Genomic DNA, 24727 nt, shown 5'->3' on the forward strand with positions numbered 1-24727 from the left:
GCTCACCGCTCAAAAGCCAATAAAGAGGCAAGGTTGGTGGAAAGGAAAGTTTGCTTTATTTTATAGCCCTTGAGAAGGAACTAAAAGTCCTTGACTACGCTTAACGACTAAATTATTATTATTTGGTCTCCTTTGACTGCTTTCCTTTGTTTCTCCATTTTCTCACTCCTCTGATTAAACTTATTTTTTGGCTAAAGTTTTCCACAGACAAAAGGCAGGCAGAGGACATGGGTTGTGGGGGCGGAGCAAAGACCATAGGGTCCTGTTCCATTTCAAGAAGGGTTAAAAGTCTAGAATATCAAGAAGCGTGCCTGGGATATAAAGTCTTGATCAACATGAAGTAGAGTCTCAGAAGATCTAATTCCAGTTAAATCGAAAGAGCGTGGCACTCTAAAAGGGCCTCTTACTTTCACCTTTACTAAGCCAGAGGCCCCTGGCAAACCTGGGGGGTCTTCTTCTGGAGGAGACCTATTTAGATAATAATAGTTCCTTGATGGACATCTCTGTTATCACTTAAAATAGGGGTGATTTAAAGCATGAGGGAAAGTGTGAGTCAGAGGCATCTGGCCAAGGATGATAAGAGACAACCCAGTAAACACGCTAGTCTGTAGTTAACAGTCATCATCATAATTACAAGGATTATGATGATGATGGTCCCAGAGAAAAAGTCCACACCAGCTCCTGTCCTGGAAGACACACCTGAGCTCAACGTGCCAGACTGCTGTGGATAAAGGATTTATTCGAGCTGGTTCTTGAAGTAATGTTTACAAAATTATCAGTTAAAACAGAAGCCTCATCTCTCCTTGGGTCAGCATTCCAGATGCACCCTGTCTTTGTTATAAATGTCCTCCATACCATCTATAAGAGGACTCAACGTGAAGCAACGATTAAACTGTGGAACCTAACTTCCTGTTTCTAATTAATTATGTCCACTCAGTATCTGAAGCCTCCAGCTGGGAGGCTTCTCACTTAGATCCTGGGGCTCTTGAGATGTTTTAAGTATCTGTTGACGTTGAATGGTGGAAATTTCCAGGTAAATGATACAAGCACAGGCTTGTTTGTTTAGTTAATTAAATCAGCAGTTCTAATCGAATCTTGTGTACTACTTTACTGTCCTTTTTCCTTATACCTGACGGGTATTGTGGCTCAAATCCTACCAGAGGGTGTCATGTTTGATAGAATTCTATATTATCAGAAAACGTTAACACCTGAAGGAAAGAAAGAAAGAAAGAAAGAAAGGAGGAAAGAAAGAAAGAAAGAAGGAAGGAAAGGAGGAAAGAAAGAAAGAAGGAAAGGAGGAAAGAAAGAAAGTAAAAAGAAAGAAAAGAAAGGGAAGAAAGAAAATGTAACACTGAGGAACAAACGCCATAGGACCCAGAGATTTTCTAGATGCTGTAATTTCATGAGACTCAGTCCTTGGTCACTCCACACTGCTGTGTTTCAACATCTTTCTGTTTTGAAGTGTGTTTTCTTCTTGGAAAAGGACATTAGTTTGCCATTTTGCCTGCTGTTTGGGGGGTATTGGTAATTCATCAAATTCCAAACAATTCCAATCTATTAGAATCAGTGGAAAGTTGGCAGGAATGTCAGAGAAATCAGACTTCGAAATTTTCATCCCCTCATCACCACGTTTTCTTTTTTCATGGCAGTGAAGTTACAGAATAATCATGCCCTTGAATTTACTTTCAGGGGGGAAAAAAAAAATCCCATCCATTTTACTATGGTCAGGTAAAGTCACTAATCTCTTTGCTTTGTCCAAAGAGGTTCGGGGGGACCCTCCTAGATGACACCAAGGATGTCAGGAGAGCTGAACCCAGGCCGGCTCCAGAACTGAGGAAAGGAATGCACGAGGATGCAATGAAAGCAGCGTGGCTTTAGCCTTGACCACCCAGAGCTCTAGTAGCAACAGCAGCAGTAGGAATGAGCGTGTTGGTCACAGGGGCCAACATTTACTGAGAACTTACCACGTAACAGGTCCCCGGCTAAAGGCTTTATGTATATTTTCTTATTAAACATTAAATAGTATAGCTCTTGGGCTTCCCTGGTGGCGCAGTGTTGAGAGTTCGCCTGCCGATGCAGGGGACACGGGTTCGTGCCCTGGTGCGGGAAGATCCCACATGCCGCGTAGCGGCTGGGCCCGTGAGCCATGGCCGCTGAGCCTGCGCATCTGGAGCCTGTGCTCCACAACGGGAGAGGCCACAACAGTGAGCGGCCCGTGTACTGCAAAAAATAAAAAATAAAAAAAATAAGAAGGTCATTCTCAGATCCCTTGAAATGATGTTTCCCCATTAAAACAAATATTTCTCTCCCTTTCTCTCTCTCTTTTTTTTTGTTAAAGAAATCAACCATAGCCCTTGAATTCTCCCTCTAAGAAAATATTCAGCCTCTTAGCATTAACGTGTACATTAAGTGATGTCCCTTCACCTTCAGTGGCTACTTCTATCCAAATCTTATCTACTCTTGGTAGCACAGTTCATGTTGCATGTTTTACGTAACCAGACTGCATCCTGGAATGCTCCTGTTGATGCATTTTGACCCATCAGGTAAGACTTGTTCTCTATACACTTTATGTGTGTGTGCCTTCGCCTCCCCCCATTTGACTATAAACTCTTGGAGAGCAGGGACCAAATGACCATATATTATGTTTCTTGAAATCCCCCAAAGTGCTAAAATCATAATGGATTCTTAGTAAATGTATTTTCAATAAAATGTATATCGAATGAACATCTCATTGAAATATTCATCTGTGTGGTTATACATGTAGCTTTTCAAAATTGAAATCCAATATGGTAAACTTGTAAAAGGCCTAGGTCAGTTAAAAATTCATGGGAAATACTCTTTACCTGCAGAGAAGATGAGAATGAGATTTGAAACTGAACCATCTTATCAGCTAGCAGTTTCCCTGGCAGTTCCATGGAGCAGATATTTCCAGAGGTGTGGACAAGGTTAAGGGCTCGGAAAGTGATAGTAAGAGCCTCCAGGACTAGCAAAAGTTTGAGGAGGTTACCAGCCCCAGCCTGAAGGTGCAGGTAGAGGACAAGGGCAATGAGGGCTAGAGCCAAGGAAGAAGGGTCGCACTTGGGGAGCGGGGCCCTTGCGGGGAAGAATGCCAGCAGCAGAACTGTAACTAGTGGAAGGAAGTGAGGGGAGTTCCTACCCTGACTTGTCTCCCCTCTGCCCCCAGTTCCTGCCGGTGCATCTGCGTAGTGGAATCCCGAGGGAAAGGGAGCCTGCTGATTCAGACCACAGAGTGCAGCCTTCAGGGCATGCAGAGGTTCCGGGCTGAAGGCTGGCAAAGTGGGAAATAACCAGCATACCCATGTGTACATCGCAGGGGCGCGTGATGATTCCGGGGCAGCAGTTATCCGAAACCTCACCTTGAATAGAGAAAAAGACCAAGTTCAGGACTATGCAGATTTCCAACGGTGTCTGGTGTATGAGCCGCGGACATTTTCGTTATTTGTTTCTGTCGCTGTATGGAAAGCAACATGTTTTATTACAGATTTGGTTTATTAGAACTGTGCTTATTGAGTAATTAATTAGTTGATTAAAAATACATTATAAGGGGTAGCTCCCCTCTGTTGCCTGTTAAGCCACTACTTGAATATGAAGAGTGTGTACTTTTTACGGAAAGAACAAAATTAAACAAAAATTAACTTATGTAGAAAAAAAACCCCCAGCATCTCAGTCTTCAGGTAGTTGAAGCTCTCATGCGTACCGCAGAATGCAAGGGGTGTGTGTACATTTCCAGTGTTCCAAGCAACATGAAAGCGAATTGTAATAATCCAACCTATAAACCTTCTTTAATGCTCTCATAATGGGTAATGCAAGTGATGGAATACCATGATTTTAATCTTGGCATTTTAGTAACCCAATAAGATAGATGAAAAGGCAGTAACAAATTAGATTATATAATGATGTTTCATTTTAACTAAGAAGTCCAGTTACTCTCTGCAATACATGTTTTTTTGTTTTTAAGTTTATCATAGTATAATGTTTAAAAGACTCTAATAAGAATCTCTACTCTTTTCATTGTAATCTATTTTCATGACCTTATAAAAGGATTAATCCAAAGTTAAATTATTTCCACAAACAAACGCAAACTTTATATTACTTTATTGTCTTTGGGGAGAACATAAAAATAATTCCCATCTGCTTTCTTGTCTGAAGCTATACTTCATTTATCCATTGGGCGATATGGAAACAAAATGGCAGCCACGCCTTGGGTCTTCATGGCCTTGGGAAGACAGAGAGGTGGAAGCAGTATAGGGGACGTTATCCCTCGATGGGCAGGCTGGGGTCTTAAATGCATGAGCCAAGATGCAGGGGTCATGGAACCATAGCTCCTCCCCTCGGTGATGCTCTGGCCACCCAGAAAACCCTCTACAACTTGGACATCTTTTTCCTAGACAGCAGTTTTATGATTTAGTTTGAGGGGGTCACAGGCCTATTTCTATACTCTTTGGCTACAACATAAATAGCGTGGGATCCCTGTTCTTGGAGCAGTTCTAAATTTCAGTGTTCTTCCCGGAACGTTTGTTTGTTGTTTGTTTTTTTTCCTCCATGGTTTGTGTTTGCCTTCCAACCACGGAGCCACATACAGCCCCAGAAAAGAGAGAACCGAAAGCTACAAAGGCAGAGAGAGTCATGAGAGGCCAACAGTAATCTTCAATTCAATCTCTGTGTGTATCTACTAAAAATATAAACCGAGAAAGTGACACCTATAATTTTTTTTCCTCGTGCGCCTGTAATCCACACAGGAAGATGTTTAGCAAAAGCTTGACAAATATTTACCAGGTCAACTTTAGGGTAGCTTGTGAAATGATATATGTCATTTATATGGAAAACTTGGTGACTGCCTTCCTGACATTTCCCACCTCTTCTTTCTTCAATAGAATTCACCCCTCTGGCCATCAACTTGAATGGCTCTTTCTTCCAGCGGTGAATACACATCTGCCTATTAAATGTAACGTCTTCCCTTTCAGATTTGCTTTACAGTTAAAAGCAAAATAAATGACCAACGATCTAGATGCCAAGAATTTGGAAATGACTCTGTTAGGGAAGGTTAAAAGCAGCTTTATGGAAAAACTGTAGTTTATGTATGTTTACATCCATGTCAGGTGGCTGCCACGGCCATTGTAGTTCAAGGCTGGGTGCTCGGCTTCGATGACTTAGAAAGCCATTCTTGTCAGTCTTCGGTGCTAGAGGAGGGTCATGCTAGCCCAACTCGCAAGAGCCTGATTTGGAGACAGAATGAATAAGTCATCAACTTTCAGTGAGAAATTGAACAGCAAGGACATGAGAACACCAGTCTCCAAAAGTCTTGCTCTTTGGACATTTGTTTGCTGAACTGAAAACAGGTGACACACAAAAAAGTTGATGGATGGTTCTTGCAACCACCAAGAACATGAGTGCCCTGTGCCAGTGGTGACAGCAGCCCTGGCAGAGCACTGTCACTGTTCCACGTTGTGTATAAGGAAACACGCCTCAGTGACAGAGTCAAGGATGAGCCTGAGTTCAAGTCCAGGTCCTTCAGAGCTCTTGCCTGTAACGATAACTGAGTGCATGTTCTTAACCACCTTGTGCGGTGTTATGATTTTGAGTGGAGGTCCTGGGAACCCCGAGGAGATGCTCCCGGGAGACTGACAGGTTGGGGAACAAAGCAGACAGGTGTGTTCACACCATACGATTTGCTTTGAAAAAAGGGTTCCAATAGTTCAGTGTTTGAAAATCACATAGTATGCTGTATTTGCCACCCCTCATGTGCGTGTGTGTGTTTATGTGCATGTATGAGTGTATCTGTACATATATACGTTTGTCTCTGTTGTATATGTGTGTATATTAGGAGTGGAATATATTAGTATAGTTTGTGAAGTAAGTTGTATGCACGTCTTCAGCATTTATTAGATACTAGCTCAGTACATCAGGCTTTAGTTATATTCACTTGCCAAGACCCCCAGGAGGTAGGTATCCTCCCCATTGGACTATTTAGGACAAGAAGGTGGTGAGTATCACGGCCAGGGTCCCACAGCTGCTGTCCCATCCACGTCGGTTCCCCTTCAGCCCTGAGCCCTCCCATCGTACCACTGCTCTGATGGTCTGACTCAGCTGTCCCGAGAATTCCTGATGACCCTTCCCTGAATGACCCTCATTAAACATCTTCCTGTTGTATCCTGGGGGTGGCTGGCCTTTGACTACTAGATGGTTCTTTTCTTTAGGGCAGTTGATATCTTGCAGCTTTCTTTTTTTTTTTTTTTGAATCGGAGTATAATTGCTTTACAATGGTGTGTCAGTTTCTGCTGTATAACGAAGTGAATCAGTTATACATATACATATGTTCCCATATCTCTTCCCTCTTGCGTCTCCCTCCCTCCCACCCTCCCTATCCCACCCCTCCAGGCGGTCACAAAGCACCGAGCTGATCTCCCTGTGCTATGCGGCTGCTTCCCACTAGCTGTCTACCTTACGTTTGTTAGTGTATATATGTCCATGCCTCTCTCTCGCTTTGTCACAGCTCACCCTTCCCCCTCCCCATATCCTCAAGTCCGTTCTCCAGTAGGTCTGTGTCTTTATTCCCGTCTTACCCCAAGTTCTTCATGACATTTTTTTTCCCTTAAATTCCATATATATGTGTTAGCGTACGGTATTTGTCTTTCTCTTTCTGACTTACTTCACTCTGCATGACAGACTCTAGGTCTATGCACCTCATTACAAATAGCTCAGTTTTGTTCCTTTTTATGGCTGAGTGATATTCCATTGTATATAATGCCACATCTTCTTTATCCATTCATCCGATGATGGACACTTAGGTTGTTTCCATTTGCAGCTTTCTTAGTTGCATTCCTGTCTGAAAGCATGTCCCACCATCTCGTTGAGAAATAGGTGACTCCGTACCTTCCCAGCATCATCTCCGGAGGGGAGGGACAGGCATGGGTACGACATGCACCAGAGTGCGTGGAGTTTCCTGACTTCGTCTCCAAATCCTGGAGGGACCAACCCTCTTTTCTGCTGTTGCTCCTGAGGGGTGTGGAAGGGAGGATGGAGCCTGAGCATTCCTGCTGGGGAAGATGTGTCCAGATCTTGATTCCTTACTCATCGACTAGTTCCCCTCAGTCTTCCTGTGAGAACAGGTCAAATGAAAGTGAAAGGGGGGGAGGCAGACATCAGGCATCCACAGATCTGTGAGGAGAGAAAAGCATCAGCTGTCTCCTGGCTTGCCTGCTTCTTTGGGACTGGTGAGCACCCCAGCCCGATATCTATAATCTTCGTGCTGTTCTAAGTGCCGTTTTTTTTCCATCCATGATTCTTCAATGGAATCTAGGCTTCTGGGAATATTCTTACTACCATGCTCAATTCTAGAACTTGAGACAAATTACAGGTTCCAGTTTTTTGCCTCACGAAGAAACCAATTAGCAATGTCATTGCTTCACTGATTTTTACTTCACAGTGTTCAGACTGAGTTTCTCGTGGATCCTAAGAAAAGCTTGTCTAGGAGGTATCATCTCACGGATGTCTTGAAAGGTCTGCTTTTTTATATTTCTGCGGCACCTGTCTCTCATCATAAATCTACAAATGAGCCTGTTCCTTGATAATCATCCCTTGCGAATCGGATTGGAAGGATTGATTTTCCTTTGTGGTAGAAAATGAATGAATGAATTCGAGCGTCTGGTGTGCTCTAAGGTAGTGACAGGTCTAAATGGAGCGTCAGACTTAACCAGTGACACAGAGCTAACTTATTTTGTAGTAAAGAGCTAAAATAGGATAGACTCATAGGTCTTGCCAATTTCTATTTAAGAACAAGGAATTTTTACTGATTTTTGAGTGGGTATGGAAAGCCTCAAGTTGTTTGGAAAAGAAATAGCTATTTTCAGGTGGTGACTTCTCACTCTGCCAACATGTAAATTTAGAAAACTCTGGATTTTTATTTTATTTCACCCAAAGTGACATCTGAAGAACAAATAAAAAGCCTCTTTTTTTTTTTTTTAAGTTCAAAACGAAAAAAAGAGTAAGAAGGAACAAGTAAGAAAATCCTCTCCCTCCCGTGTGTTTTAACCTCTTTGATTTTCTACTGAGAAGATTCATGATCTGAGCTTGGGGTTCATTTAACTCAGTGCCCTTCGAGGAGCTGGCTTCTCCCAGGACTCTGTTCTGACGGGGCTGGGGGCCAGAGCCCAGCTGCGGCTGCGTGTGCCTTTGCTTGGGAGGCGGGAGGAGAGAATGTGTTTGTCCTCCCTTTCCTTTCACTCCTGAAGCCAGCGCCGCAAGAGGAGTTTGCAGTTCTCAGAACATCCCTCTCTATCACGGTCTCGCCTTTTTATGGCCGTATTCTCTGTGAATGAAAAAAGGGAAAGTACAAGTGTTCAGCCCGTCAGAGCCAGTTCACTGGATTATCCACACAAAACGTTTTCTATTAGAGGAGGAACAGGGCGGCGAGGGGGGGGTTCCACAGACTGGCCGTTCTAGAAATGCCTGTCCCTGGGGCTTGGGGGTGGCTCTGGGGAGGGAATTCCCTGGAGTGGGTGAGGTATGGTGGCAGCAAGGTGTGCCTTAGCATTTATTTTCATCAGCCAGAAGCTTACATTCTACCTTGGCTCGTTATAACTAAGGCAGGAGCTTGATCAAAACCCTGACCTTTTCCAACTTTCTAACCCCAGGAGCGCTTCGTTACGGATGGTTCACTGAACGCGGCTGATCAGGAAGCCAGCCACGTGCAGAACGGCTGTGAGAGGAAGCTGCCTCCCAGGGCTGCGGCTCACGGAGCAGGGGGGCTGCCTTCAAAACAGGGAAACCCATATCTGTGAAACTGGGTTTGCTCACAACCTCAAGACCCAGAACGCTCAAGCCGGAGCACCTATGTATAGAGTGTCAATTTCATGTTTCTTACAGACTTTTGCAATTAGTCTCTTTTCTCATTTGTAGGCATCTCTGCCATGTGCATGCACAGACTCCCAGACCAGAAGAATCTTCCTTCCTTTCTTCTCTCTCCATCCCTCCCTTCCTAGCTTCCTTCCTTCCTCCCTCCCTCCTTCCTTTCTTTCTTTTCTTTTTTTTTTTTTAATGCAGTACCATGATGGTGAGAGAGACGTTCAATGGTAAAATTAACATCCAGGTCAAATGGAAAATAGAATCACAGCAACTACTTTAAGCTCAAATGCCTGTTTAGAATTTCTTCTCATGAGGAAAACCAAAGGGCTTTATTCTCCTATATTCTGAGTGCCAGGAAACTTCTCAGAGGTCCGTTTTCTTTGCCCAAATAATTGCATAGTAGCATTCTACCTACACGATGTCACCATGATCTTAAGGTCCTAGTGCTGGAAATGTATTTGCCTGATCTTCTTTCCCCCAAGACACCTTGAGTTCACATAAAATTTTACTTATTTTCTTTCACAGACAGCCTCTGCCTACGGAGCTCTTGGTCTCATGCGTATACCTCTTGTGTGTGCTTTTCTTTTTCCCTAGGCCTTCTGCCTTATCTAGTAGCCCCACGTATTCCGACCTGCCCTTCATCAGGATCTCCCCGCATCGGAATCCCGCTGCACCTTCTGAGTCCCCCTTCAGCCCTCCGCATCCCTACATCAACCCCTACATGGACTACATCCGGTCCCTACACAGCAGCCCGTCCCTCTCCATGATTTCGGCCGCCCGTGGGCTGAGCCCCACAGATGGTGAGTCTCAGACCAGCCTGTCTGCTTCCATACGTCATGCCTCTGCAGGAACGTGGCATAGAGTAACTGATGCTTCTTGAGTCCCGTGTGCCAGGCGCTGTGCTAAGTGATGTGATTACGTGCTTTCATTTCAGCCTCATGACACCTCCATGAGGGTGGGATATTATGTCCATTTTCAGGTGAGGATGAGGGCAGAGGGTCCAAGTAACCTGAAACCTGGTTCACTGGCTAGTAAGTGGCAGAGGTGGTACTCAGAGCCAGAATGCGCTGACGCCCGAATCCTTGCGCTCATTCACTGCTCTGCTCTGTGGCTTCACGTATATTTGGATTGGCCCTGTTGCCATTCCCACACTGTGCATGTGTAACCAGCACATTTTGCTCCCCTTCTGATGAACACTTTTCTGTGCTGCATGTCTGAAGGACACGTGTATACAGATGTGTCCACTGGAGCCACACTTTGCAAACTCCGGTGCGCATAGGTATCCCCTGGAGATGGTGATAAAATACTGTTCTCTTTGGGGTGGGTCCAGGTGCAGCCTGAGGTTCTGCACTTCTGAGAAGCTCCCAGGTGATGTCAGTGCTGCTGGTCTAGGGACCACGCTCTGAGCTGCAAGGTCGTAGAGAACATGATGGGCCGGCTCTGTTGTATGCTCCCTCTGTCTTTGACCAAATGAACACTGCAAGAGGGATGCGGTGGGATAAGAAACAAACTTTGACTTTAATTCTCTTATACTTGATGTTCATCTTAAGCTCCAAATTCCGTTGTTCTGTTGGCCTCCCAATTACTTGTTACCTGACTGTTTTAAATTGGACCTGTGCATTACACAAGTGCCCAATGATAAAATGCTCCTTTGGTTCAGGAAGAGCATTTCCCATCTCACGCACACATATACAAACTCATTTGCCCACAATTGCTAGCGTCTGAGTTAAGGTCCAGGATGGCGTAAGCTGTATTGATGGCAGGTAGAGGATTATGAGCTCTCTGCGGCAAACCACACATCTCTGATGTTTGTGTTGGGGCACAGAGACACACTATGCAGTCCGTCTCACCCAGCAGCACGGTCCACATTCTCCACTCAGACGCTTCCGAGGCTGGCCGTGCATGGTGGGGATAGTAGATGGAAGCTTCCTGAGGTTTTTCAGTAAATATCCACTCATTCATACAAGAAGCTGTGCTCCAGCGATAGCTGCTGGCTCGCTTTTCTCCCTCTGATTCAGTGCAGTGAATATACTTGCAAGGTCCCTAATGAAGAAGTTTTGCCATTTCGACAAGATTCACACTGTAAAAAGAAAACTGTAAAACAGTGAGATTGGAGTTCGTTCTGCTTTGGATTTGGTTTTCTAGTGGGAAAAATGGAAAGTCACCTCCATGGAATACTTGGGGGTTCATGGAAGTGACTAATAAGAACAGAGGGAGAGAGGGGTCGAGAGGTCAGCTGACGATGGGCTTGGAATGTTGCCCGGCTTCTGGACATTTTAGTGGGGCCACTGAAGTTGGTACCTCTAGTTAAAACATCTTGTCATCTGCTTTCCATAGTATTTGATGATGAATATGACTAAAATATTCTTTGGTTGGTTGTTCTGCCTCTCAGGAGTCCAATTAATACCCAAGTCAGGTCACTAAGATTTGTCTCTTGTGGTCTGTGATTTTTGTATATATCTCTCTGTCTTTACGACGTATGAGAAGTATGTGGACACATATAAAAAAGAATGAAGTAATGCCATTTGCAGCAACATGGATGGACCTAGAGATGATCATACTAAGTGAAGTAAGTCAGAAAGAGAAAGACAAATATCATATGATATCGCTTATATGTAGACTCTAAAAAAAAATGACACAGGGCTTCCCTGGTGGCGCAGTGGTTGAGAGTCCGCCTGCCGATGCAGGGGACAAGGGTTCGTGCCCCGGTCCGGGAAGATCCCACATGCCGCAGAGTGGCTAGGCCCGTGAGCCATGGCCGCTGAGCCTGCACGTCCGGAGCCTGTGCTCCGCAACAGGAGAGGCCACAGCAGTGAGAGGCCCGCGTACCGCAAAAAAAAAAAAAAAAAAAAATGACACAAATGAACTTATTTACAAGACAGAAATAGACTCACAGACATAGAAAACAAACATATGGTTTGGGAAAGGGGGTGGGAGGGATAAATTAGGAGTTTGGGATTAACAGATTCACACTACTATACATAAAATAAACAAGGACCTACTGTATAGCACAAGGAACTATATTCAATATCTTGTAATACTTATAATGGAAAAGAATATGAAAAAGAATATATATGTGTGTGTGTATAACTGAATCACTTTGCTGTGCACCTGAAACTAACACAACATTGTAAATCAACTCTACTTCAGTAAAAAAATTAAAAAGTACATGGACACAAATGTAAAGCCTACACAGACCTATCACTAGAATGCTAGTGTTTCTACATCATAATGATAAAATTAGCTTTTATTGATCGAATGCTATGTGCTAAGCACTTTCCATGCACTATTGCCTTCACTGCTCCCAGCAACTTCCTGTGAAGCTGTAAGAGGTGGAGCTGGGATTTGCATCCACATCTTAGTGTATTTGGAGACCACCCTCAGAACTGCTACAGCGTCCTGCAGCTTTGGCACATAAATTGGCATGCAGAAACCGATCATTATCCCACTGCTATAGAGCTGACGCTTGCCAGTAAATTGCTCCAGATTGATAGGTGTATTTCTTTTTGATTTTGTAATGAAAAAAAGAGAAAAAAAAGAGCTTTAAAATTATGGAACACAAAATTGCAGCTTGCCACCGTCATGTGTTATTAAAGCCAGCTGTGCTGCCTTTTCCACTCGTGACCCAGGGTCCTCCAGTTCCTGAGAGCTGACTCAGACCCTCCTGCCAGAAGGCTTAAGGATGTATGTTAAGTATGTCGTGAAGGACGTCATGGTTATCTAAGTTGTTTACGACTGTAAGAAATGTGAAAAAATAACTGTGCACATACAGTGATTTGATATGACACTTTTTTTTTTAAGATTATTTATTTATTTTATTTATTTTTGGCTGCGTTGGGTCTTCGTTGCTGCGTGCGGGCTTTCTCTAGTTGCAGCGAGCAGGGGCTACTCTTCGTTGCCGTGCGCAGGCTTCTCATTGCAGTGGCTTCTCTTGTTGCGGAGCATGGGCTCTAGGCACGCGGGCTTCAGTAGTTGTGGCACACGGGCTCGGTAATTGTGGCTCATGGGCTCTAGAGTGCAGGCTCAGTAGTTGTGGCGCACGGGCTTAGTTGCTCCGCGGCATGTGGGATCTTCCCAAGACACTTCTATTTGGGGGAGCAAAATAGGGGAATGAGTGTACAGATACATGCACACATATATTGGGTTGGCCAAAAAGTTCGTTTGGTTAATGAATACGTTGTTCAATAAAGTTCTCGGTGAAAATGAAGAATGTCTTTTATTTTTACTTAAACCCGAACGAACTTTTTGGCCAGCCCAATACAATTTAATCATTTGGAATTCCTGGTGATTCTTCAAACTCACTTCGAAAGTTTTATCATGTATTTTATTTTTTCTATTCTTTTCCTTCAGTTTTATTTTCGAATCAATGATATCTGGGAGACTTCAGTGAAAGCACGATTTGAGTTCAGGAAGTTTTCCTAGAAAGAACCGTAAAAGGAATGGCTGATGTGGGCTGCATGGCAAACGGGCTTTGGGATGTCTCAGGAAAAGCTTCTTTTTGGCCTTCTTTCAACTAATAACCATGTTTTCTTGTCTCCTCTTCCATCCAGCCCCCCACGCTGGAGTCAGCCCAGCGGAATACTATCATCAGATGGCTCTGTTAGCCGGCCAGCGCAGTCCCTATGCAGACATCATCCCCTCCGCTGCCACCGCCGGCGCAGGGGCCATCCACATGGAGTATCTTCATGCCATGGATAGTAAGTGGCGGGCCCCTCTTCTGTAGTCCTGGGCATGGCCAAGCTAACTCATGAAAGGGAGAGGAAGATACAAATATGGGTTGATTACCTAACTTTTCAAACCGGAGGAGGAGGAACCACCAATACTTGGGACTCTGGTTGCCTTGGTTTCCCAGGAAGCTTCCACAGATGTGGCCATCCTGAGACTCCCGCTTAACTCACTTCATATCAGTGAACTGGAAGATACAGGCGACTGTAATTTAGCAGATACTCAAAAACCTAGTCAGCCCTGATTGTCTTGGTAGCAGAATAAGGGAACGTGTTTGATTAGATGAATGTGCTTCGTCCAGTCATTCCTTGGTTTTATAGATTTTATGCTTTATAAATTAACTAAAAAAGAGACCTATACTTGGTTTTACATTTTTCATTGACTTATTTTTTTCTCATTTTTACATTAAAAAATTCTATCTCATTGAGACCTTTTACGTAGGAAAAATAAAAACATTTCCACATCGGGAAGGCCTACTTTTAGCCCTCTACCTAGCAGTGGAAGAAAATGGGAACATTGGTTGTACTTTATATCACTTTATTTTGGGTCCCTCAAGGCTTATGACATGTCCTTTGTGTCACTTCTCTAGACATGTAAACAAGAGCCTATGATTATCATTTTTCAGAACATCCAAGAGTTCTTATTTATTCGGATTCTTTAAGTCCACATCCGTTTGCCAGGTGCCAGGAAGTGAACCTGAAACATCAACCAAGGTGTACATAACGAAACCCTTTGAATACGATGACAGTATGAGTTTGAGTAGGACATATGCTCGAGGTTTTGTTTGTTTCTTCTAGTAGCAGTGATTAATTTGTGATTTTCCATGTAGGGTCTGTTTGGATTCTTCTGTGACAGTGGGTGGACCTTGGTCTACTCTCTATTAGTGGTTGATAATTCAGTTCTCAGATTTAGAATAGAGAGAAAATGATTGGTCCACAGGGCATAAAATCTACAGCCTTGGTCCCCTTACTGTCATGAGCTAACTTAGCTGTGTTACATACGAACACAGCTTGAGTGGGTTTCCAATGGGGAGCTCATTACCACACACAGAGTAAGAGAAATGTGTTACATCTTCCGCAGGGATTTTGTTTTCCGCTTTGTAGAAGAGAGAGTTTCCATTTCAGATTCATCATAACCACGTTTCAATTAGGGATTATTGGGAAAAAAAGTTGAGTGTTATTATGCAAATTAGTTATTTAAAAATCTGCAAATAGAGAATTAAAATAAGAGAGAATCCTTGAAAGGTCAGCCCATATTGCCTTCTCTATTTGATGAGAATGTGTTTAGTCAGGCAATGGCAGTTTTTATCTAAATAAAGGATGAAGCTACCCTTTTACTTTGTAAAAACTAATTAAAGGCATTTTAATTTGCCAGAGTATGTGGTAAATTGATTGTCATTAACTAGGAATTTAGATGTCCTATCATTCATCACATAAAAAGAAACCTCCTTTTTCTTTGTCAGAATCTTTTATTAGAATAGAGAAACAAAACAATTAACAGAAAGCCAGATAGGAGAGATCTGTGTTGGAACAGTAAGAATGCTAGGGCTTAGATTTAAGAAGGAAGCCGTAGGATCAGTGAAGAACTGGGCCACTTCTCTTTCAGCAGTTTTGAAATCCACACCTCGTAGGTTAGCTGTTCCCTTCAACAGATGACCCCAGGTCACTGCCCCAAATGCTGACAACTTTCTCTTTCTATGCTTCGTTGTTAGGGGGTTGGGAAGAGCATGATAAAGGGTTGGAAAGTGCGTAAAGTACTATATCCCTGCCCTCTAAAATAGCTGAAATAGCATTTAGTTTAATAGAACATAACCAGAATGTTATGTTTTAAATTGAAATCATAGGAGACTTTTGCAAGGGAGGAGTGAAATGACTTTAAATTCCTACATTGGCTCTGCAGTAGCAAAACCAGAGGCAAACTGGGATCGAGCTGGTCATTCTGATCCACTGTTACAGCTCTTCAGGACTCTTCCATTAGCAGAAACGGCAATAAACTGGATTCAGATGAGCACCTGACTTTTAAATGGGCCTACCTGGGTGTCAGCCAGCTTCAGGATAGAGTATTTGTGTGTTGCACATTAGAATGAACAAGTCTGTTTTATGGCTCTAATTCTGCTTTTTGGGATTCTAGTGACCTTTAAAGACAGGAGAGCAAGTAATCCCTATAAGGAATATCCTAGAGAAATCCTAGACACTCATGAAAACCACACTATTTATACTGGTGGAAACTGACTTAAATAAGTACCCATCTTGGAGGGAAAAGCAGAGGAGCCGGACCATCCAGGCCCTGGGCAACCTGGAGGCTTCCATGGAAGGGATGAAGCCAGGCCCTGGGCTCTGTCCTTGGATGATGTGATGGGGATATAGGCCTCTGGTGTTTTATAGCCCTCAGACGGCCTCCTTATCTATTTAGTGTTTTTTAAAAAATCAGGAAATCAGCTCTATCTGGAATGGCCTGTTACTTCTAACTCTGCCAGGGATCACTGAATCCCACTGAGAATGGTTACTCTCGAGGATGATATGGAAACTGACCAGACGTCTGGTTTGTCCTTGGAATCCTTTGGAAGTGGAATGCACTTCTTCACTGAAAAACTTTTAGGATGAAATTAGCCTCTCATAGTGAGTAAAAAGGAGACATTTATGTGTAAGGCAGATGCCATAATAAAAGTAAGATGCTGGTTTAAATACTAAGAGCTGTGAACATAGTGGGATTGTTATTTTTGTACGACTATGGCCTAAGTCAGGTTGGTAATGAAACTATTCTAAATGAAGAAATTCAATTTTCAATGTGCCTGAAAGAAAGCTTTGAGTAGGTACCACATTTGTCATTCAGATTGGTTTTCCAGTTTCATATACATGGATGGTACTAAGTTCCAGTTTGTGATTTATTTTTTATTCACTATAAAGTATATCTATTCATCTCTATAATATTATCTATAGAGTCTTTCATATCCATCTATTGCACTTCATTAAATTATCCTAAAGCATATGTTGGATTGTTATCTTGTATCCAGGTCCATCTCTGGTGAAGAAAATATTCCCAATGAGTTTTCTGGAGACCAAGTGCCTAGACTTTTTCTGTAAAGAAGGCTTACCTTCTACTTCAGTTTTCCGGGCACCCCAAAATTGCCATGTCCCTGTAAGCAGGTGTACCCATGCTTTGAAATAGAAACCCTCCGTTATTTCTTAAAAGTATCATGTTTGATTTTCCTCTTACCTAGTGGTATTATGTTCTCATTCTGTCATTAAACTTTAGTTTGATGACTCTATAATATAAATGTGACCTTAGAAAAGGCAGGAGTGGGCCTGTGGGCCACATTCATAGCTCTGCCCTAATTCACATCTCTACCATCTACCAAATTGAAGGCAAATGGACATTTAATTTTTAACTCTCCATGTAAAAAGCATTGTATTAAGTTGGCAGGTGTTTAAGTGTGATTTACTAACCTCCAGAATAGAACTTCATCAGTGGAATCTTCTTGAAGTCTCAAAACTCTTATAAATGCAGAGAATTAATTAATCGATTGACTGATTGATCTAATAACCAGAGGCTTAAAATTGACTCATGTTATCTTATTACAATGCTTGCAGGGTTTTTCTCCCCCAACCTTGGAAAATCTGTAAACAAACCACGTCCCAAGCTTTTAAATGTTTCTTGGGACTTAGGCTGTATAGATTATGGGGAATTTAGGGCAGCATTCCTCCATCTCGGCACTACGGGTGCCAGACGATTCTTCATGGCGGGGGGCGGGGGGTGCTGCCCTGCCCATTCCCGGGTGTGCAGCAGCTTCCCTGGCCTCTAGATGTTTCTAGCACCCCGTGAGTTGTGATAACCAAAATATCTCCAGATGTTGTCACATGTCCCCTGGGGGCAACATCGCCCCCCCCCCCCCCCCCCCCCGCATCGAGAACCATTAATTTAGGATAGCGTATTTATCAGTTTTGTCAGTAAAGCCGTAAGTATTCCGTGGATCAGATAACTACAGAAATCATGGGGAAATGCGGGCATAACTAAGCTGGATTGTTTTAATCTTAGGATACTTTAATTCATTTTTTTCCCTTCGGCTCATTGCCTTAAAACGGTGTGCATTGCGGTGGGGAGGGTGGAGTGCGGTGCGACTGTGGGAACCGCTGTCTTTGTCGCTGGCGGTGAATTAATGATGAGCATATCTAAGCAGCTGTCAGATTCATAAATCACTGGAAATGAGAGGGAGGACACATAAAAAGTCTCTCCCTTTTGTTTAGCAATTTATCATTTTGTCTGCACATTAATAAACAGAGCTCCCCCGAGGTAAGCCCCTGGAAGATAAATATTTCTCCCTAATTTCCTCAATTGTACCCAGTAGATCACAAGTGGAGGAGAGAGGTACTTGTCAACGCCAGTCGCCGGCTTCTTATCCTTCACTTCTTCCACGCGGGGTAGTCGGAGCAGATAATGGGTACAGAGTCCAGCCGCAGGTAATCAGGTTCTGTTTTGTTTATACAACAGGCACCAGATTCCCCAGCCCCCGGCTGTCAGCCAGGCCAAGCCGAAAACGTACACTGTCCATATCACCGCTGTCCGATCATAGCTTTGACCTTCAGACCATGATCAGGACGTCTCCCAACTCCTTGGTCACCATTCTCAATAATTCCCGCAGCAGCTCTTCAGCAAGTGGCTCTTACGGCCACTTATCTGCAAGTGCAATCAGGTATGTATTTTCCCCAAATCCATGATGTGTTTCTTTAACAAAACGTCACTGCCCACCTGCACCTTGCGTTTGCGGTACTGACTACCTACAAGGAAGGATTGCAACAGGACACCGGGGAGGACCCGGGATGCGGATGCAGGTCACATTTCACTACGATGAGTTCCAGAGCCAATTATTGGGCCGAAAAGAATTATTTTGCAGACATCAGTTAGCAGCCCATTTAGAGAAATCGTACTTATTCAGGAATGAAATCCCCTTCCTAGAGACAGTGAGTAATGGCAATCTTTTTATCTTCTTACTAGTTATAGTTCCCTAGAAGGAAAACCAACTTTGTACCTGATTTGGGCACACTTGCGAGGACAGGGACAGAAATCAAAAAAACAGAAGTGGGACTTCCCTGGCAGTCCAGTGGTTAGGACTCCACACTTCCACTGCAGGGGGTGTGGATTCGATTCCTGGTCGGGACACTAAGGTCCCACAGACCGTGAGACATGACCAAAAAGAGAAAAAAGACCAGACGTGAGTCTTGTCTCACGGGGGAAAAGTGTGCATTGGGAGGAAGAAAGAAAAGGGGACAGAAGGGTTTTAAGTCTAAAGGGATTGATGGGTCTTCCATGATGAATATACATATTAGGGAAACCCTAACAGTCCAGAAAAAGAAAAAATGTGTCAGCAATAGTCACATACCATATTTACTAGAAATGATGACTACCATTATTTTTTGTCCTTAATGTTTCCATTACGGTTTTAATTCTTTGCTTGTTCAGCTATCAACAATCCTCCTTGGCAGGCAAGTTAACGTTGAAATATTATAAATCCCCATTTTGATATGATGTCATTTTCTGCAGCATCTGTCTTTTAATATGGTCAGGAAAGTGTGGAAACACGGAACAGAGCAAATAACTCTGCTTGTATGATAGCAGTCCGTACTTACAGAGGGGATTGTTTCAGGATTAGCCGATGTAGACACGAAGGGAGGCTTTGGAGTCGGGCAAAACTGTAGTCAGATTCCAGCTTTGCCACCAGCTGTGCAGACCTTACTTGCCTGTAGGCTCTGAAATTCAGTCTTCACATTTGTAAACTACAGACAAGACAGCCACTGTAGAGGAAAGGGGTACCTTTTATTAAAGCTGGTGTGTATGGGCAGGGCCTGGATGAAGACCCCTGCCCACGGGCAGAGCCGCAGGAGAACTACTCCTGGTGGTCCGTCCCGAGGATGAGCTACTGGGGCCTGGCCATGCTACCCGCAATGTGATCACCCCAATCTGTCTCCGAGGAAGTACGCCCATCTCCAAACCATGGCCTGGCTGTTCTGCACTCCTGGCAGATTTCCCTGGGCTCATAGGTGGCCATCGACCTTATTTCAGTTTGCTGAAATCATATCATTATTATGTGGCTCGACTAGAAGTCATAGCATCAAAGTGGTGGAAATGAGGTCCACGGTGAAATTCACAGGAATGATATTCACACAGAATCACTTGGTGAGCGTTTTTTCTTCCCTTCTGCTCTCTGCCCAGCTACCGTGACTTTTCACAGCCTCTACAGGACTTAGATTCGAAAGCGGTACACAGATAGTCTCAGTGCTGTCTTTATTCTTACCCTGGCATCTTCACCCGTTTCCTCATCTCCTCACCTTTCCCAGGTAATCTAGTACCAGTCCTTGAGAGGCTGTCAGTATCCTGACTTGGAATAATCATTGTCCCCTGCCTCCGAGGAGCTACCACAGATCTGATTATTCTCATTTGAGCTGGCAGCAGAGATTCCTAAGTCCAGTCAGGCCCCTGGAGACCCGTTTGCGGTCAGGTGACCAGGGCCGTCGGGCACACAGGTCTTTCTTCCCTTCAGCGCCTCACCAGTCTGTCTTCTCTCTTGCAATCTGACCTCTCATTCTTCAGTACACAGCCCCTGTGTGCTAGGATAAGGTGTAGCTTCTGATGCATATAAAGTAATACAGATAACCCGAGATGAGATCGGCTCGCTGGAACAATACAATAATTAGAAGAATTGCGACCGGCACCACCTGCCAGTCCTTTAGCCGGAGTAGCGTTAGTGCTTCACTTGCTCTGTTCCAAGTTTCGCTTTGTGAAATCTGAAGACCGACTGGAGGACTCCCCAGTAAGTGGTAGGGCCGGTGGCTGACGGGAAGGGAAGCAGCATGAAGAAATCTACAAAGGGTAACTTTCTCAAGAGGGAAAGATACAGGAGTGCATCTCATCTCTGCTTTGTACCCAGGGACACAGCAGGCACAAGAAGCGCTCACTGTTTTCATCTGACAGCAGTTTTGGAAAGGGTAGTGTTATTCTTGTTTTATGCATCAGCACGGAGGGTTTTGCAAGAGGACCAGCCCTCCAATTCCTTGCTTTTTAGTTTGCCCCAAACCCGTTTGACTTGCACACTTACATGTTTTCTACTCCTAATCTGCTTCTCGTGTTGTCAGTGCATATAGTAATGGGGTCAGTTTCTAAAGATGTTTTTCAGTGTGTAATGACACACATTCAGTTTTCTAAAAAAATCTCCTTCACGCGTGTATCCCAGTTCAAATGCTATTCTCTAAGAGGCTGGTGATAGTAGGGACCACCGTTCGAAATTCTTCTGTTTACTTGCTCATCTGGTAGTTGCTATACGTCTCCCTCTACTAGAATACAAATGCCAGAAGGTCTAGGACTGTGTATGTTTTGTTCACGGCCACACTTCCCAGCTCACAACATCTGTGCCCTGTCACCTTGATACCACTCAACAAGTATTTCTGGAGTGAATAAATGAAGGAGCTCTTTAATGAGCCATTAGAATTCTAATCGCCCTCCTTATTAAAAGGAAGTTTCCATGTGGTGGATGAATAATGCTGGCTTTCGGAAGGTTATAGTGTATATGTGGATAGTATATCGTATATCCGTAGGTTGACAGTTACATGGAGATACAGAGGGATGGACACAAAATAAAGGGATAAGAAAGCAAATATCCATCCTCAGTTTGTATATGGTTCTTATGTTTATGTATTTACTTAATAATTCAGACTGCTATAAGAATTCCATATAAAGCACATATTTATTCACAAAAGCTTAGCTACATCTTAAAACATAGTACTTGATTACGGCTAACTGATTAAAACATATTGTCCAAATGTATAGCAAAAGTCTTTTTTATGTCATAACTGAGAACATCATTCAGAAAAATAACTCTGTGCACTTAAAAGGATGTTGTGAAATAGTTAACTGTCTCAAAAAGTTCTAACTTCTCCATCACCCTGAAGACTCCTGTCTAAGACTAGCTGATTCACATTTATCACATACAGCCTGTTAAGCCCCACCCTCTCTGGTTAAGGCTAGTATTATAAATATCCAGTTAATGGCGTAAATTGGAAATAGTTTGACCTCTGCTAATACCTTCCCCTAGAAATCGAGCTCCCATCGGAGGAGAAAGTGCTTCAACTGACCCTCATCTTCCATCTTCTAGCAAAAGTAAAGGGAACGAAGAAATGAGTAATCTGTTCATTTCTAACCCGCCAGTTACAAGCTTTCTCACTTTGGGTTTAACGGCGAAAATGAAGATGGCTTCATATCCTTAGTAGTTTCAGGTCTGGTTCGGCCAGGACAGACATCTCAATGAAGATGAGAGCTGAGTGCCCAGAGCGCAGCTTCACAAATCAGTGCGTGTTTTCTGTGGCTGGCACTGACCAGCTCTGCCCGGTGACCAGAGAGCAGGGGTCTTTTCTTCTGCGTGGCGTCAGCCCTCCCAGACATCAGGCCCCAGAGTGAGGATGCATCTGGCAGGTCCAGTGCCACTTCCTGAGAATGGTAGGAATCACCTCAGCCTCCACAGCAGCTTGACTCTGCGCTGTTACCTGCCATGAGTCAACTCATGCGTGTCAGACAAACAACACGAGATGACTTGGGTGGGAAACATCAAAGAATCGATGAATCCACAGCCCAGTGACCAGGGTCCTTGAAACTCTCTGACTGCATCTTCTAAAAACTACGAGACAACCTTCTCTTCCCCTAGAATCAGTGAAAATAATGAATCCTCACTAAAAAGGATAGTTTTCATTTACTTCCAGGTGTGGCCGTTGGTTTGAGGTAGTCTTCCATTTAATCCGTTACTCCTTCATGTCGCAAATATTTGACTGCATACTCAACTGTGTGCTGGTTGCTGTGCAGGACGTGAGGGCTGCAGAGATGAATGAGAGACACGATTCCTGTCCTCACGGAACTCACGGAAGGGAAAGGCCTCCAATCAGCACAAGGTTGGAGGTGGGCAGGGCCAGACCGTGAGCAGGGTGGACCGCTGATCCCAGAACCGTAGGAAGCCTTCAAGGCCCCGGTGAGGCTGCATTGTTTTAAGGACCGAGAAGTTTCACGGGCTGAATCAAAGGCGCTCAACTGCTTACGTGGGCGAAACTGCCAGGTCTAACTGAATTTCCTCTCCTATTCCCCTTATATCCTTCTCTCTTAAAAATCCTCCAATGGGAGGTACGACTGAAAGGATTGGAAGGAGATGCTATTTATAAGAGGCACATAATAATGTCTGGCGATGTTTTTAAAGCGTTGGTGATGCTTTTTCTGACCATTTCTACATGCCTGACCAGTTACATGATTTGGGTGCTTCAGGCCAAATCTCACTGGAGAGTGTGTTACTGCTATATATGTTCTTGGAGGTTTTGTCTGTTTAGTGGCAGCCCAGCTTCTAAAGCCTTTTAGGACTCTTGCATCCTAGAAAGCCTAATGTATTTTTGTCCAAAGCAGTATTGAAAGAGTGCATATGCCTCGGTGTAAACATTGGGATGATACTTAACTCATTTTGTGAGCATGTGGGTCCTTACGCGTGGGCTCATTACTTCTTCCGAGGCTGCTGGGTTTTCCAGTGAACTTGCCCCGGGGGGCTTTTATGGATGGACGTGGAAGCTTAACTTTTTTACTTTCAAATAGAAGCACGTGCATGCGTGTGTGTCCCTATACCGACATGTATACAGATGATAATGGCTGTTGGCCTGTTCTCTGCAAAACCGGGAAGCATTGTTCTTCCTTTGAATGGCAGCTGTGGTACAGTAAATTCCACAGCTGGAACCAGAAAGTGGACGACCTCATTAGTATGACAACCACAAAGTAACCACAAAGTTGGTTTTGATTAGATGCCTCCTTCTCCCCCTTCCTCTCTCTTTCCTTGAAGCCAGTTTCTGAAATTTGGGGGCCCCCATGTTACAGTGTGGACTGTTGCCTGACTCCACCTCCAGTACTGGTTTCATGAACAAGAAATAGGAGAGATGGGACACTGAAAAGGAAATAGCGTCATTGGATTCGTCAGCCTATAGAAAACTGGGTTAACTGCAACATGAAGTTTTTTTTTTTCTCTTTTATCAAAATATAGTTAATTTACAATGGTGTGTTAGTTTCAAGTATACAGCAAAGTGATTCAGTTATACATTTGTGTATATATATTCTTTTTCAAATTATTTTCCATTATAGGTTAGAATTTTTTTTTTTTTTTTTTTTTTTTGCGGTATGCGGGCGTCTCACCACTGTGGCCTCTCCCGTTGCGGAGCACAGGCTCCGGATGCGCAGGCTCAGCGGCTATGGCTCACGGGCCCAGCCGCTGCACGGCATGTGGGATCTTCCCGGACCTGGGCACGAACCCGCGTCCCCCACATCGGCAGGCGGACACCAGGGAAGCCCCATTAGAGGTTATTACAAGATATTGAGTATAGTTCCCTGTGTTATGTAGTAGGGCCTTGTTTACCTCTTTTATATATAGTGGAGTGTACATGTTAATCCTAAACTCCTAATTTATCTCTCCCCTGCCCCCTTCCTGGTATCCCCTTTGGCAACCATAAATTTGTTCTCTATGCCTATGAGTCTGTTTCTGTTTCGTAGATAAGTTCATTTGTGTCAGCATGTTTTGTATTCCACATATAAGTGATATCACATGATATTTGTCTTTCTCTGACTGACTTCACCTAGGATGATAATCTGTAGGTCCATCCATGTTGCTGCAAATGGTATTATTTCATTCTTTTTCATTGCTGAGTAGTGTTCCATTGTATATATACACCACATATTCTTTATTTATTCGTTTGTTGATGGACATTTAGACTGCAGCATGAAGTTTCTTAATCCCAATGCCCGACCTGAAGAAATACATTATAAAAGCATCACATGAGTTTCTTTTAAGGAAGTCTTAAAAATTCACATCTGAAGAAAACTGACCAACTAGGGCAGTTGAAAAAAAATGTGTGTATCGGTCGTTAGCATTGATTTTACATTTAAAACATTTCCTAAGAATATATAGCTGCCACATACTCTTCTCTCCTCTTCACTTTGGGTAAGAGATGGTGCCTTTGTGACTCAGGCCTTCCCGTGACCACCCATGTCAGGGCTCTGCTCTGGTTTAATTCTCTCATCAATCTCAGGCCAGCCCAGCTCCATGCCTGGTCCTCCAGGTCAGGGAGGGTTTCCG

The 24727-nt window shown here is 43.7% G+C and overlaps 1 protein-coding gene across 1 annotated transcript in view; it reads left to right on the forward strand.

Moving 5' to 3' along the window:
* Nucleotides 1–24727, forward strand: part of GLI3 (GLI family zinc finger 3) — a 284837-nt gene that overhangs the window by 186989 nt on the left and 73121 nt on the right. The window contains exons 5-7 of the mRNA XM_079931031.1: nucleotides 9460–9665; nucleotides 13416–13562; nucleotides 18079–18280. Of these exons, the coding sequence (XP_079787157.1) occupies nucleotides 9460–9665; nucleotides 13416–13562; nucleotides 18079–18280 (555 nt within the window). The remainder of the gene's footprint in view (nucleotides 1–9459; nucleotides 9666–13415; nucleotides 13563–18078; nucleotides 18281–24727) is intronic.

This window comes from Stenella coeruleoalba (genome assembly GCF_951394435.1).
Source record: "Stenella coeruleoalba genome assembly, chromosome: 9".
NCBI classification, from domain to species: domain Eukaryota; kingdom Metazoa; phylum Chordata; class Mammalia; order Artiodactyla; family Delphinidae; genus Stenella; species Stenella coeruleoalba.